This window comes from Artemia sp. Qi Xiang Cuo, chromosome 7 (assembly GCF_049724085.1).
Source record: "Artemia sp. Qi Xiang Cuo chromosome 7, ASM4972408v1, whole genome shotgun sequence".
Taxonomy (NCBI): domain Eukaryota; kingdom Metazoa; phylum Arthropoda; class Branchiopoda; order Anostraca; family Artemiidae; genus Artemia; species Artemia sp. Qi Xiang Cuo.
In genome coordinates this window covers 35,245,252-35,261,624 of record NC_142800.1, presented here as the reverse complement: position 1 = coordinate 35,261,624, position 16,373 = coordinate 35,245,252, and the positions used below count along the sequence as shown (strand labels likewise).

Genomic DNA, 16,373 nt, shown 5'->3' with positions numbered 1-16,373 from the left:
TCGTTTTAAGTTTTAACGTCGTTCCTTACTTTCAGTTAAAAAAACTTGTTTTTTTTATTTAATCCTGAATAGGATTGAACTCGATAACAGCACGGCTGACCAAAATCAAGACGCACTGTCTGTTAATTTAAAGTTTCGTACTATGGTCGCCTGAAGTTAGGCTACTGTCTTGAATGAGAAATGACACCAAGTGCTATTTGCCAAAAAAATAAAATAAAAGAACCATCCAACATATTTTTAGAACTAACAAACTTTAACCAATCGATATTACAGAGCCGATAATATGATGTATTTAACTCGGAACTATAGCTTCTATATAAGTTTTGTTTTTATTTGGACTGTACAGTAGTCGTGGTAAATGTAAACTTTGAATTAAATAAAAAACAACAATGAGATAAAAAGGATTTTTCTTCTTTTGAATTTTAAACAAATTTAGATATAAAAAAATAGGGGTGCAATTTAGGGGTGTAGGGGTGCAATTTTTTGGTAAATATTTAGTGATTGGTCATATCAGAAGAAAAAATGTCAAACGAATAAAAATAGTACCGTTAGATCTCGTATTTTATGCTATTCCCAAGTATTAGGGTTACTTTTCTGATAATGCACCCTCCCCATTAATGGTCTCATATATAGTCTTAATAATATATGTATCTCCGTTAACTGAATTTAGATTAGCCTACGTCATAAGTTCTTTGCTTAAACAGTTTATTATGTAGTTTCTGTTTGATGAAATTTAGTTTTGCCTGAGCAAAAACAATAGAACTATGAATGCACTGGCGGATCAAGGGGGCCGGCGGGGGAGGGGGGCAAGATTTTTCTAGTGCATAGGCGCCCTTGTCACATTGTGCCTCCCCCCCCCCCAATATTTTGATCTAGGTCCACCCCTGTATGAATGTAATTATCATTTGAAATTATTTAAAAAAATGGCTAACAATGGAAGGAAACATGATAATCAGATTAATAAAATGCCGCATATTATAAAGTAAGAATTTCATTGTTTTAATGTGTTATGTTAGTTTTTTTTATATTCCTCGGGCTAGATCTGGGACCATCAAGGGTGGGGGTGCATTTTCATAAAAGCAACCTTGACATTTGAAAATACAGTAGTATAGAATAAGGAATCTTTTGGTACTACTTTTGTTTGTTAGGCATGTTTTCATCAGAAGTGGCCAATGATTAAATATTTAGCTTTTTTCACTTTTTTTATGAAAATGCCCAAAAAGATACTTTTACAGCTTTAGGTGGAGATCCCCCCCTCCCCCGATCAGTGCTGTTACTAGCCAAAATGTTTGGGAGAGAGCTAGAGATTTTACCGACTGTTTTTTGTCAATAATTAGCATAATGTCCATTTCATATACAATATGCAAAATCACTGCACAAGTCGGTAAAACCGCAGCATTTACCAACCGAGATTTAGATTTCGGTACATATCATGTCACTATTATAATGAGGTTTATTTAACCAAATGGAAATTGTGGCACCCGTAAAATTATGGCAGGAGTCGGTAAAACTCCTTCGTTTACCAACCAGCTTTAAAATTTCTGTAGATGACGTGTCAGAATTCTCGTGGTCTTTATTGAACTGAACAAAGAATTTGATAAAACATAAAATCGCGAAGAAAAACGAGGACAAACCCATTATATGGGCCTCTCTAAAAAGTCAGGTTTGGTTAATGCTAAGGAAATAAAACAAAATAGGATGAATATATAATAGTTTAGAAACAAATTTGGGCAATATATTTGCACATTAAGGGGGGGGTAAAGCATTACATATATTAAATACGTTACCCAACCTAAGTACCTTTTTCCTCCCTTGAACTCCAAAAAACTAAAGTTTAATATAGTGTACGCAATTAACCTCGCTATAATTGCTTGCTCTATAACAGTTAAGACGTCAAAACGGGTTTTATCATTGCCGAGTCTATAGTGATTAAGCCGAGAGGCCCATGTAATGGGATTGTACCGAGAATTTTAGCGGTGTTGGAAAAATCGTGGCGCTTCGTGCCACAATTTTACCGACTTATTTGTTTTACCGAGTGACGAAAAAATTGAGGGGGGGCGTCCCCCCATACGTGACGGCCCTGCCCCCGATCTGTTCCCCAAAGAATGCTAGCAAAAACAGATTTCTTTTTACCTCTTTTCTCCATATCTTTGAAACTCTTGTGCTGAACCGACTGATGGAACAGCAATGCTTTACTTCCAGTTTTATTGTCATACAAGATCATTATTTATCACAAGTACATTGAGTTTTGTTTTGTTTTCTCATATACTTATTCAACATACAAAAGTAAGCGACTAAAGCCTTATAAGAAATAATATCTAGAAGATGTACAATGCTGCTCAACGCTGGACGGGTAGGTGGGAGTTACAACTAATGCTACCCAATCGGGTATATTTCTCTGTTTTAAACGCCCATGTCGGAAGTTCGCCGACTTTTTGCAGCACTGAAATTTAGGGAATAGTAACTTGTATAACAAGAACTTGCCCTCCTAAGCGTAAAAGACGTATCTCAGCGATTCTGATTTTCGGCCTAGAGAATTTTAACAGGGCATCTATTGCATTCATGAATATTTGATTTAATGGTAAATTTAGAGTATTTTTATCCGAGATACTTATTTCTATATAGAGTCTACTGACTCATCCAGACTGTGTGCAGGATACTCTTGGCAGGAGGGTGGGGGGTCATTAATAACAAAGGGAGGGACAATCATAATAAGAAAAAATTACTTGACAATTCGAATAACAGTTGTCCTGAAAACTCAAGAAAATTTGAAATTTCAGGGGGCCCAGGCCCCAATACCCCTCTGCCCGTCCCTGGCCTCAGCGACGGTTATATTAGCCAACCAGGTGTATCTCAAGGAGTCCTAACTTGATAACGAGTATTAAACTAACATTATTTCTAAACTCAGGAATCAAGCCATCAGAATGACGGTTCCATATCATAACAAAACAAGACGCAGGGGACTGCAGTGACGTATATTTATGAGAAGGACAACGTTTCTTTGTCTTACTCCTATCGTTTTGGTAAATATTTAGATGGAAGGGGGCTTCAAGAAGCCTGAAATACTTGCTCCAGTCGAATATTTTGGGGTGTCATTATGCATAACTTTTTATGTGTCATTCAGTGATTTTTGTCAATCACTAGTATACTTTACGCAGGCTGATACTTTGCACAGCTTTCTAAACATGAGCGTGGACTACTGATAAAGATATAGGATTCTTTCGCGACCGTCAGGTATAAACGTCCATGCTAATACATAGTGATCGGCCTTTCTAGCATAGCTATCCAAAATCAAAACATATTCAATGGCATTTGTTCCATTTGTATTGAGTATATTTGAAATTTGCTTTCATTTTGAGAGGCAAGGAGAATGAATAAGGGGGAAAAAAACTATTTTTGAATTAGACTAAATAGATCCTGGCTGTTTTCAAAGTTTAATCTAAACAGGTCCTTTTGGTCGAGAAAGGGTAAAGACAAGTCGCCCTACTTAACAGAAAAGTAAATCTCGAAGGCAGTTACGGACTATCAAAGCAACAAACATTCATAAGTGGAGGGTTTGCAGAACTTTGAATTAAATATGGTCTATAGGCCTTCTTAAACATGACGGAGACCCCTACTCCCTCCATCAACCCCTGTTTTTAATATTAAAGTTCAACATTCGTATAACAATGCTTCAGAGTGATGATCATCTACGGAAGAGTACAATCCTCAAGGCCACATCTATGGGGGTGGGGGGTTTGACCCCCCCCCCAAATGTTTGTCTAACTCGTAAAAACGTAACAAAAATGATAAAAAACAAATTCTTGATGTGTTTTTTAAAGATTTTTCGTAGACCCCCCCCCCCAAAAAAAAAACCCAGATACGGCCTTGACCCTCCTTCAAGTATTTATTAGGGTTGGGGCCTGAAGAATTAGAAATAGACATGGTCACCATTTCTATGTTTTTCAAGGTACGTGTTTCAAATAAGTCTTTTCTACGGGGATGTCTCGAATGAACAACGGCAGGGGCGGGGTCCAATCCCTTGTGAAGCAAAGACGTTAAAAAATCCATTTAAGCAAGAAAATAAGAAATATTTCCAGTTAAATTTCTCTAAAAACAAAGCTACTGGTTACATTCTCCCCTCCTGGGAAATTTACTGGCTGTGCTTACAATGCCCCCATCACTCCATTACTTGTCCCGGTAAGCATATGAATGTAGTATTTTATGTTACTCAGAAAACAGGATTCTGTAGAAAGAGGGGAACTAGCATCCCACAGCAAACCACATTACAGGCTTAGTCCGATAATGTCCCTGGGAATGAGGAAATATGAGACAAAGTTCTGCACAGCCACCCTTAAAAACTCCATTCTGTATTTTTCTGATCCTCCCCCCTTTCTCAGAAGTAAGAAAACATAAAAAATGTACACAAAATGTAAAGTGAGAGATATTTCCACTTAAATCTTGGTAAAAACAAAACTCCTTGTTATACATACCCCTTCCTTCCTTTATCCTTCAAAACTTTCTGGAGGCACTCGTAATTGCCCCCTCCCCTTTTGTCCCAATAAGCATATAAATGTACTCTAAATAACTCTGCACCTAAAATGTCCCTGTTCTCGAAGCATTCATTTATTTGTTTATTTGAAAATACGCCATACAATGAAGAATAAAGACGGAGCATAAACAAAAGGAAAGAGGAAAGGAACAAATAAGAAAACCAATACAAATACTTAGAAACATAGCAAATACAATGACAAACTTCAGAAAAATGGTATCCAACATTCTGGCCTGCCTATATACCGAAGTCTGCTATTCTAGGAAAATAATGGTGTACGAAATGCTGAATATTCCAAGACAGTGATTCCAAGAAATTGAATATTAAGAAGAAAGTGACCACGGATCCAGGAGGGGGGGTATTTCTTAAGCCAAAAGAAGACTGAGCGGGGTTAAAAAAAGTTGAGCTTTAGTGTAGAGTGTTAAATTGAGCTGGGACGCAACTCCCCTCAGAATCAAGTTTTTTTTCAACTGTAAGTAAAGTGTGATGTTTAAACTTGCAAAGAACTGAACTTGTTCTAGGCATGAAGGGGCTGGTACCTCCTCAACCCCTGCCCTTTGCACTAAATTCTAACTTTTGCATAACCCAAAGTTAGCTGGCCCATGTTTAGCTTAGATGGGGAAAAAAACAACCTGTGGCGTGTTTCATAAGTTGCCAAAATACCTGCTAAGCCTCCCCCTCTAGCGAAGAAACCGACAGATATTATTACGTTATAGACTCAACTATTCCTTAGCTGTGATCTCGATCAGGAGGGAGAAGTTCCTAAAGTCTTTAGACCCCGCACATGGTAAGTAACGTTTTTATTAGTAATATATATACGTAACTTACGAATTAACTTACGTAACGATCTTCTATATTCATGTATTTTTAATACGTATATTAGGGGATTCACCCCCTAGTCAATACCTCGCTCTTTACGCTAAAGTTCGAATTTTGTTCCAAATTCTTTAAAAATGACCCCTTAATCACAAAGGCCGTTAATTAGAATAAATAGCTTTTATGAAAGTACTAAGAAATCTTTGGCTTAAAGAGCGAGGTATTGACTAGGGGGCGAACCCAATCATATACGTAATATAAGCCAAAAACAAACAGCCAAAAACAGTCAAAGCATTTGATAACTATGGCAAATCATGGTGAGGGTACCAACAAAGTTGAGGCCTTTGGAGGGGATTCTTGGTTGCGCCCCTAAACTTTCATTCTTTTTTTCTTTTCAACTATTTTTCATAAGTTGCAAACACTGCAAGTTTGCAAGTTGCAGATGGTTACAGACATCTAACCTGCAGTCCTACTCTGCAGTCCCACTACAGCCAAATTCTTATAGTCTCGCAGTATATCGCTAAATGCGGTTAGTAATTGCAATCGGGGAAAAAAAATACACAGTTCGTTTCTCTACCAATAATATTTTAAATTTAGAATAAACTCAAAGAATTCTATTTTTTTTTTCATGAAAACAAAACTCTAGTAAGCCGAAGGCTTGTCAATAAATATTACTTTATCGAATTTGCTGACATAGAACGGTTGATGTCTTGTGATCACTGCAATAACATTTTTCTTCAATCAAGGGTGAGCACATGCAAACATTTAGGGGGTGGTGTTCTCTAAGCTCACCCCCTCAGAAATTCTAAATTCTCCCAAATTTGTCGACATTTCTTATCCAAATTTAGAATAAAATGTTTTTTGTTATTATTTCATTAAAGATTCACCCAACACCAAAAAAATTCCTGCATACTTGGCTGGTTGAGTGACAAATTGCAGTAAATAAATAAATCGAATTTCAGGGTTTTTGTTTATTATAAATTTCAGTTTGTCTTATGTAGTTAACTTATGACGAGCACCCTACTAAAAGAAAAAAAACTGCACGCTATTTTGCAGTTGGAGCAGGCTTCTATCAGTCCATCTTACCATCTTAATTTTTTGCAAACAGATAATAAAAACTAATCATGCTTCGGAGCAATAAAAAACGAAAGAAACACAATGCTTTACCATCTCGTAAAAGCGATTCGTTTTCATGTTTCGCCTCAATATTAGGCCTGACCAACAGGATCCCCTAGTCTAAGAAATTGACAGCTTTTAAAATTTATATCAAATAAAAGAAGCTTTACGACTCATTTAGAAATACAATTAAGTGTAAAAAAAAAGCTTTATTAAGAGGATGGACTTTTTAGAAGCCAAATTGCGACATTAACCGCGATTTTAGGCTTTTAAAATGGGTACCATTCTAATGAGACAATAAACCTCTAAGAGTACCCATTTCCTATGTCCTGCCGCGCAATGAGTAAGAAAAAAAGCCCTTTCCCATGAACATTATGATGCAAAAAAAAAAAATACAATTGCACATGTCTTGTAAAGAAGACTACTGTATAGGCTACTATATCAAGTTAGGCCGATTCACAGGGACGTTATCACAGATAAAAATCACATATATGTTCCGGTACTCTTTTCCGTGTATGACCCAAAATTACTGGGTGTAAGGATAAGCATCGCAAATAAGGGGTAATTACTCTGTTGGTAAATACTTTGTTCGTGTTCAAGCACTGGACTCATAGCTTGAGCAATCTATTGAAAAACAAAGGGTAATAAAAGTAAATACATTCTTAGACCACACTGGCTATGCATGACAAATGAAACTCAGAGAGGAAAGAAAGTAACAAAATGAAAAATAAAATCAAAAAAGGTGAAAAACGAGGATTTTGTCAGCCAGTGGCGAACCATGAAGAAGAAGAAATAAGCAAATATTTTGACAAGGACCTCCGCCGAGTCGTCCTCAGTGCTAAACAAAAAAGAAAGAAAAGAAAAAAAAACTACGAAAATCAAACCTTTCGAAGTTTACTTATCAACGACAGTATTCTGTCGTTGATAAGTAAACTTCGAAAGGTTTTATTTTCGTGGATTTTTTTTTTAAACCTGACTTTTTTTTTATCTGTTCACACACGCAGCAACCTCTGAGTTTAGGAATTTTTTTATTCAATTCAAAATAAGTAGGGCTGAAATATAATTAGAATAAATATAGAACAGAGGGGGCGGGTGGGGTCGACACCTAGGACCTCTTAATTCCAAAATATTCCCAAGTTTCATGGCACCCTTTATTCAGATTGTCAAAAAAATCGGTTTCCTAGTCCCCCACCCCCCTCAAAAAAATCCTGCGTACGGGTCTGGTATAGCGGAAAGTAAATTTGATAAATAAATTGATAAATAAATAGTATTAAGAAACAAATTATATTAAAACCAACCGAAAAACATGTCTTTTAACAGGACTTCCGTTTGCAGGTCTTTTATTTTTCATTTTGACGGGTGTCAAATTTTTATTTCTCCATAAGGCCAATTAAGGAGGTTTTGAAACTTTTCCAGAATTAGGGAAAGCGCACATTCAACGTTTGCGACAAGCAGCCCAAGGATCAATAACAAGTATTGTTCGTTTTAGCTATATATAATTGCAGTGCTGAATTAGAATGAGGTTAGCTAAACTTCAGCTTCCTTAACATTGAAGTAAAAAAAAAAAAAAAAAAAAAAAAAAAAAAAATACTGAATCATATATGGTCATACCCAATGGTGTTATCATATGTGATTGATATCTTCTCACAGGAGGCCAGAGTGCTCGAAATAGAAAAATAATTTGTTAGACTAAGCTCCCTTTTCTAGTTAAAACAAACGAAAAAAATATTAAAACCCACAAGACTTTTAATGAAGACAGTGAAAACCTTATAAATAGAATCCAAATACTTCATTTTCACATAGAAACAAAATTTTCACAAAATAGAATGCAGAATGAACAAAAAGAGAATAAAAAAAATGAAATGAAGAATCTTGAGCTTATGTTTTTACTTAATGTCGGTCTAACAAATTAACCTTTTTTGGGGGGGGGGGGGTATAGGCCTACTGTGTATTTTTTTTCGTATGTCTATTAACTTAGTTAGGTCTTTAAATGGAAAAAAAAGTTTTTTTTTAACTGAAAGTGAGGAGCAATATTAAACTTGAAACAATCAGAAAAGACAGTTTTTTTAATTTAATTTCAGATCGTTATTGAAATAATGCCCAGGCTAAGCCAAGATATGATATGGGCCACAGTCCAAAAGACTCTCGATTTCATGCTGTTAAACTGTATATTGCAGTAATTGAAAACTAATTGGTAGCCCCATTGTTTTTTAGTTTTTCTACTTAAAAAGTGAAGACGTAGGGTTGTAAGAATAATTTTGGACAAAATTTGAATATTTATTCAAAATTGTCGATGGGCTGCAGTTTTGTTGAATAAGTTCTTAATTTTAATTGAGAATTTCGGGTGGACGCAAATGAGTATTTTTATTCATATGGATGGAAATTATACATGACTTTTTATCTTAAGCGTGGCTGAAGCGATACCCCTACAATCTGTTGTTTAAATACATTGTAGTTATATGTTTTAATATATTAAAATATTGTATATAAACAGCAAAAGACAAAATTACCATTTACAGTCGCTGGAAATAGAGCTCCTTGTAGCACTTGTCACTGCCCTCAAGAAGTTTACTGGCGAGTTCATGATACCCCATCTCGCCTTTTCCACCTCTGTCCAGTAGGGATACGATTGCAATATTTTACGCTGCATAAAAAAAGATTGTCGCAATAAAAAGGGCAGTATTGCCCATCTTCTCAGCAACCAATAATAAAGGCGTAGACCAAAAATATACTTTGGAATCAAGATGAACTAGATATTAATTTCTAAACCCAACACCCCCCCCCCCATACCCAAAACCCATTCTATATTTGGATATTATTTCTAAACCCAACACCCCCCCCCCCCCATACCCAAAACCCATTCTATATTTGGATATTAAAATACACTTTTTGAGTCATCTTCCGCCATCCCACCTGAAAAATACCCCATTGCCCCTCCTTCATAGTAGCCGATGCGCACTTACACATCACTGTATGTAATTTTCTGAATTTAGTTTAATCAAATGAACCTTTAAAACGAATGCTAGAAACTTTTTCCTGTAATAAGAAGAGAGATATAAAACCCAGCACCCTTATTCAGGCTGAGCCAAAATGAAGGAGATGAGAGATCAATCCCCGCCCCCTATCCCCTGTTTTATATTTATCGGAAGGTTCCTGGAGATTTAGACCATTTGGGCATTGGAAATACGCCCTTTTAGGCGGCTATCACCCCCTTCCCATATCTAAAGAATGACCCATCGCCACTCCCTCATAAAAGCTGATGCCCAATTATACATCACTAAACATACTTTCAGAAAAAAAGTAAGTGAATCAACTTAAGTATTCATCTTGTCTGTACCGCGCGACTTTTCAGGACCAAATGCGCCACCGTGCAAATTTACTTCCTCTGCAACTGAGAAGATCAGTATATATTTTTTTATACTTTTAAGTCGCCTGGCTATCTCAGAGTTTTCAATTGATAGCAACTCAGTCCTCTTTGGGGCAAAATCATGGTTTGGTTCCACGAAATGGCAGAAACGTCACTTTCCCATGGCGCAATCTTTTTGGTTACTTAAAACGTGCACTAGAACGTTTAATTTCCGTTCAAATAAGCCCTCTCCCAATCTTCTAAGACTATCAGTTCAATATAAAGACCCTTAGGAAAGAATCAAATGAACACGCATCCATGATCTTTCTTCTGGATTAAATAAAAAAAACAAGTTTTTTTAACTGAAAGTAAGGAGCAACATTAAAATGTAAAACAAAAAAAACTATTTCGTATATGAAAGGGGCTGTCCCCTCCTCAAAGCCTCGCTCTTTCCACTAAGCTTTTCTATTGTTTATAAAATAGAATTGTGAGAAAGAGTCAAAAGTTACGAGCCTGATTTGCCGTATTTTCGAAAAAAAGCGGAAACAACCCCTAAAAGTCATAGAATCTTATTAAATATCACACCCAAGAGCGGATCCAGGATTTTTTTTTGGGGGGGGGGTTACTAATTTTTTACTTTTTCGGGGGAGGGTTACTAATTTTTTACTCAGTTTTCGACTAATTTTACTGATTTTTACCTAGGTTTTACTAATTTTCGACTTATTTTCGACTCGGTCAAAAATTTCGGGGGGGGGGGGTCAAACCGGGTAACCCCCCCAGGATACGGCCTTGATCACACCATCAGATTCAGCGTATCGGATAACCCTACTGTAGAGGTTTCAAGCTCCTATCTGCAAAAATGTGGAATTTTGTATTTTTGGCCACAAGAAAGATCACGGATGCGTATTTATTTGTTTTTTTGTTTTTGTTTTTTTTTTCGGGGCTGATCGTATCGATCCAGTGGTCCTAGAATTTTGCGAGAGGGCTCATTCGAACGGAAATTGAAAATTCTAGTGCCCTTTTCAAGTGACCAAAAAAATTGGAGGGTAACTAGGCCCCTTCCCAGTGTAATTTTTTTCTCAAAGTCACCGGATCAAAATTTTGAGATAGCCATTTCGTTCAGCATAGTCGAAAAATCTAGAAACTATGTTTTTGAGGATGACTTAATCCCCCACAGTCCCTGGGGGAAGGGCTGCAAGTTATGAACTTTACCCATTGTTTACATATAGCCTAGTATTGGTTATTTGGAAGGCTATACAGATTTTTAATGTTTTTTTTATGGTGGGGGGTTGGAAGGAGGGGGTTACGTGGTAGGATCTTTCCATGGAGGAATTTTTCATGAAGGGATTACGTGGGAGGATCTTTCCATGGAGGAATTTTTCATGAAGGGGGTGCTTGATTTCCCAGCATCACTTAAAAAACAATCAGAAATTAAATACAGAAAAACAAGTTTTTTTAACTGAAAGTAAGGAGCAACATTAAAACTTAAAACAAACAGAAAATATTACCTATATAAGAGGGGCTGCCTCTCCTCAATAGCTCGCTCTTACGATAAAGTGTTTTTTTTTTAACTTTTAAAAGAAGTTATCATTCTAATTAAACAGCCTTTGTGATTCAGAAGTCACTCCTAAATAAATGGGGCAAAAATCAAACTCTGGCTATTATACGGTCATTATAAGTTAAAAAAGGTAAAACTAATATGCGAATTTCGCTTTAATTATTCGTGTATGGTAAGCCAAATTCAAAACCTGCATTAATTCAAAAACGTTCAGAAATTAAATTAAATAAAACATGTTTGTTTTTAACTGAAAGTAAGGAGCGACATTAAAACTTAAAACGAAAAAAATTATGCCGCATATGAAAGGGGCTATCCCTTCTTCAACGCCCCGTTCTTTACGCTAAAGTTTGACTTTTTCTCACAACTCTACTTTTTAAAACAATAAAAAAAAAAACTTCAGCGTGAAGACCGGGCGTTGAGGAGGGGACAGTCCCTTTCATATACGGAACAATTTCTGTTCGTTTTAAGTTTTAATGTCGATCCTTACTTTCAGTTGAAAAAAACTTGCTTTTTTAATTTAATCAAACAGTTCGTGGTTTATATTTAATTGAACAGTTCTTTATTACAGTTTTTTATTGTTCTAAAAAAAGAGTTGCGAGAAAGATTCAAACTTTAGCGTAAAGAGCGAGGCATTGAGGAGGGGACAACCCTCTCATATACGGAATAATTTCTGTTTGTTTCAAGTTTTAATGTCGCTCCTTACTTTCAGTTTAAAAAAACTTATTTTGTTTATTTAATACGCACAAGTTCGAAATTTGTTCGAATCCCAAACCGCTGAATCACAAAGGTTGGTTAATTAGAATAAATAGCTCTTTTGAAAGTACTAAGAGAAACTTTATCGTAAAGAGCGAGGCATTGGCTATAGGGCGATCCCCCTCATATACGTAATAATTTCTGTTCTTTTTAAGTTTTAATGTAGCTCCTTACTTTCAGTTGAAAAAACTTGTTTTTTTTATTTAATGTACTTTATAAACCTAATCTACTTTTTGCCTTTCTCTACAGGAGCTATGAATATTGTTATTACGTCCAACCTGCGTAAACGCAGATTACTTGAAACGCGAAACGTAAAACGCCTGTTTGTAACGCCTCGGATGATTTTTTAACCCGTCCTTCAGTTAACAGCTCTTGCTGTATTTTATTTTTAGAAAAATAATCGACACTTGGTAAAAAAAAAAATAAATAAAAACTGTTTAAGGCAAAAACAGTGTCCGACACATAAAAAGCAACAAAAATATATATAGTTTTGATGCGCTTTTTAAACTCTTTGTTTTTAAATCGCCTCCCCCCAAACATAAGTCTTGGACACATCCTTTAGCCCTGGAAAGAACTGACAATAACCGTGAACTCGTTAAAGGGTAAAAGCCAGTCTCCATTTGGCAGATTCTGCAAATCTGCACCACCAATCTGCAAATTTTATTTCAATGGAGACTTCTTTTCCGGCTCTGTATTGGCAGGTTGCAGATACGGCAACCTTCGACGTTGCTTTTTCTGCAAGATGGCTGATTTGCAGAATCTGCCAAATGGAGACTGGCTTTAAGATGATACAAGCCACAGGCCACCAAAAAGGGTTGCTACTTGTCCAGTGAGAATCACACCATACGCATGTTTCCGAATTTCTGTCAATTAAGTAAAGTGACCCAAGAAATATAGCAGTATATATAATCGGCCAATGTAATATATTATCCGAGATTCCCGTAGACTGACTGATTTTCGAGGTTGTTATTCACAAGCTATTCACAATGATCACGCATTAAAAGAACCGCCCTGAATATTCTAAGTGACATAAACAGATACATAGACAGAATAATTATATCACTTACCTTTTGGGCACTTTTTATCAGATAGATTTTGTTTAGATGCCAGTGTTTTTTTTGTTTTTTTTTGTTTCTTTTCTTTTTTTTTTTTTTTACTATTGTTGTTTACATGAAATGTATTTTTGGTACTCATGTACAATCCAGAACACACTCGAGAAATTTGCTTAATCTAACATCTAAGATAATAGGTTTCATAGCGACAAATGACTGGTAACAGAATGCATTGGATTTATGTAATTTGGGCTATATATTTGCACATTAGAGGGGTGTGGTAAGGTTACGTTACGTTAAGTTACTTTACCCCCCCCCCCCTAATGTGCAAATATATAGCGCAAATTATATTAATATATAAACTAAAGTGTTATATTTTCATCATGCTTGGGTATATTCAATTATAATTAAGCTAACTTCACTTCTCGAGTGTGTTCTGAATTGTACGGGAGTACCATATTATTTTCTTCTTAATAAATTTTTGAAAATGACTGTAGAAGATCCAAAACTCATGGAAATTTTAAAAAAATACATACTTAAGCCACAATCAGAAGAAAAAACCGACTCGTTCCTTTCTTCCTAATTTTTTTTATGATATATACACTGATTATGGAATAGCAGCATCTAAATTACAACCACACTTCTTACATTATGGGGAGGTAAAGAGATTCTCTTATGGAACTGTTTGAGGAACACCCCCTTCCATGCACTTCTTCCCATCAAACGAGTTTTTGCAGAAGGGAAAATTAGGATCTTCAGAGTCCCCTGTTTGGAAAAATCCTCAAAATCCTAGCGTAAAGAGTGAGGCGTTGGGGAGGGGGCAGCCCCTTTCATATACAGAATAATTTCTGTTCGTTTTAAGTTTTAATGTCGCTCCTTACTTTCAGTTAAAAAAAAGCGTTTTTTTTATTTTTTTTTGTATTTAATAACACAGAAGTACCGTGAGTTTTTACAGGATTTGCTAAAGCTAAAAGGGGCACTTACGCGTTTTACCGACCACAATAAAGAACTGAAGTTAGGTTAATCCTAATGAAATATATCCAAATATTATGAAAATATAGTACTTTAGTAGCAAAATTATGGAAACTACAACAGAGAACTATGGATATCGGGCCGCCCAAAACGCATTATGCTATAAATTAAATATTTAATTAAAATATCCCTACATAGTAGTTTATCTCACAGAGACTAAGCTAATTATCTCTGAATGCAGACTGAGAAACCGGTTTTATTCAGACCAAGAAACTGATTGTGGTCACTATCATGAGCGTACGGAGAGGGGACAGGGTGGGGGGGGGGGGGCTGTCCCCCTAGAACTTCAAATTTCTCACTAAATATGGCTGAAGAGCAGATGGTTGATAAAGCAGTTGAAAAAAGGTAGATGGCCAAAAAGGCAGTTGAAAAAAGGTAGATGGCCAAAAAGGCAGTTGATAGAAGATAGATGATTGAAAAAGCTGGAAATAAACAGCTGAATGACAGAATAAAAGTAAAAAAAGAAGCAACTATGCACAATGTCTTGGAAAGATTTAGCTATAATCCAAGAAGATTAATGCTGAAGCTTATTTACGACTTTTGGTAATTACTTATTAATAAAGATTTCATAGGTATGATGTAACTTGCTGGCAATGTAAGGTTTTGTGAACTGCCAATATAACTTCAGCTCACCCTCGCCCTTCATTACGGAATCGGCTGCCCCCCCCCTTAGACAAGAAGCTAGTATGCCCATGGTTACTCTAAACGGAAGTATTCTAAAATGTTTTACAGGAGTGTAAAAATATAAAATAAAAGAAATTTTATATCAGATGTCAGAATAGCTGATCAATTATTGTATCTGAAATCAGTCTTATATAGAAGGTAAAGCGACTTGTTTGGTGGGACTTAGGCCTATGCCAATATCGGGTCCCACCCGTTCGCAATTTAACATTGATGTCGATGTAAGAAATGACAGAAAAATGCTTACGTGCTCCATAATGATACTTTTATCTCTTGTGGCTAGCTCCAGTAACTGCGTCTAAAATACATTTCTGGTCTTTCCGCTATTCCGTTATCAAATATTGTTCGCAAAGTTAATCAGTAGAAATGTCGGTATTGAAATTTATTCCTTTGATTTTTATCCACATTGAAAGAAAGAGATTTTGAATAGCAGCCTGGCACCGTATAATTCATTCGAAGACAGTAACAATTTACTACAATGCATAAACTAACCCTATATTTCCACCTGTGACCACATTCCCACGCACTTGCAAATTGGTTTTAAATGACCGATGTCCACAAAAGACCGTACAGTTTCTGAATGACGTTTCCAATAATGGGGGTCATTTCAAGGGTCATTTTATGTGCACCTGTAATACATGGCCCACTCATATTACATTAAATCTAGTTCTTTTTCTTTCCCGCAGAACAGGTAAACTGGTCTGGGAATTCTTTGTGAATAGGGAGTTATAGTTTCCGGGGGGGGGGGGTTAAAAGCTTTCCGCGACATAGTGCCCCTCTTGCCATACAGTTCCACCACAGGTGGTACAGTTCCACCCCGTGTGGCAAAGTCCCCCCGACGCTGGTCACAGTTTCACCATGCCTGGCTCACTTTCGCCGCGCGCCATCTAGTGTACCGTCATTTCCGAACGTTGGGTAGCCCTTCGGTATTTTCCTGATTACTTAGATAACTTAGATAGCTCATCTTATACGTTCCTACGTTTCAAAACGAAAAAAAAATGTTCATTTAATCCCTTGGTATAAGATTTCTTTATATCCTTGCGACAGGCTGCTTTACCGTATACTGTGATAAAGTAGCCTATATATATATATATATATATATATATATATATATATATATATATATATATATATATATATATATATATATATATATATATATATATATATATATATATATATATATATATATATATATATATATATATATATATATATATATATATATATATATATATATATATATATATATATATATATATATATATATATATATAGGATGGGATGTTTCAGGTTCTCGTCTATCCCCACACCCTGAAGTTTTAATAATTTGCCTAATTGTTTCTTATATTTCTGAATAGTTTATCTATTCTTGCGTCTGTTCATTCCCTCCCCCCATCCACCTCTTTCAGAATATCGAGCTTCAAAAAATATTCGGTATTTTCAGTGACAATATAAATTGCAGACTAGTAAAATTGGTTATGAAAG

At 35.8% G+C, this 16,373-nt stretch overlaps 1 protein-coding gene across 2 annotated transcripts in view; it reads right to left on the bottom strand.

Moving 5' to 3' along the window:
* Positions 1 to 16,373, bottom strand: part of LOC148950202 (uncharacterized) — a 36,676-nt gene that overhangs the window by 14,125 nt on the left and 6,178 nt on the right. The window contains exon 1 of one of the 2 annotated variants that reach the window (XM_089091507.1): positions 2,134 to 2,281. The exons of the other annotated variant lie outside the window; for it this stretch is intronic. Coding sequence (XP_088947633.1) covers positions 2,134 to 2,224 — 91 coding nt within the window. The 5' untranslated portion in view covers positions 2,225 to 2,281. Of the gene's footprint in view, positions 1 to 2,133; positions 2,282 to 16,373 lie in introns of those variants that run through there. 2 annotated transcript variants of the gene reach the window in all.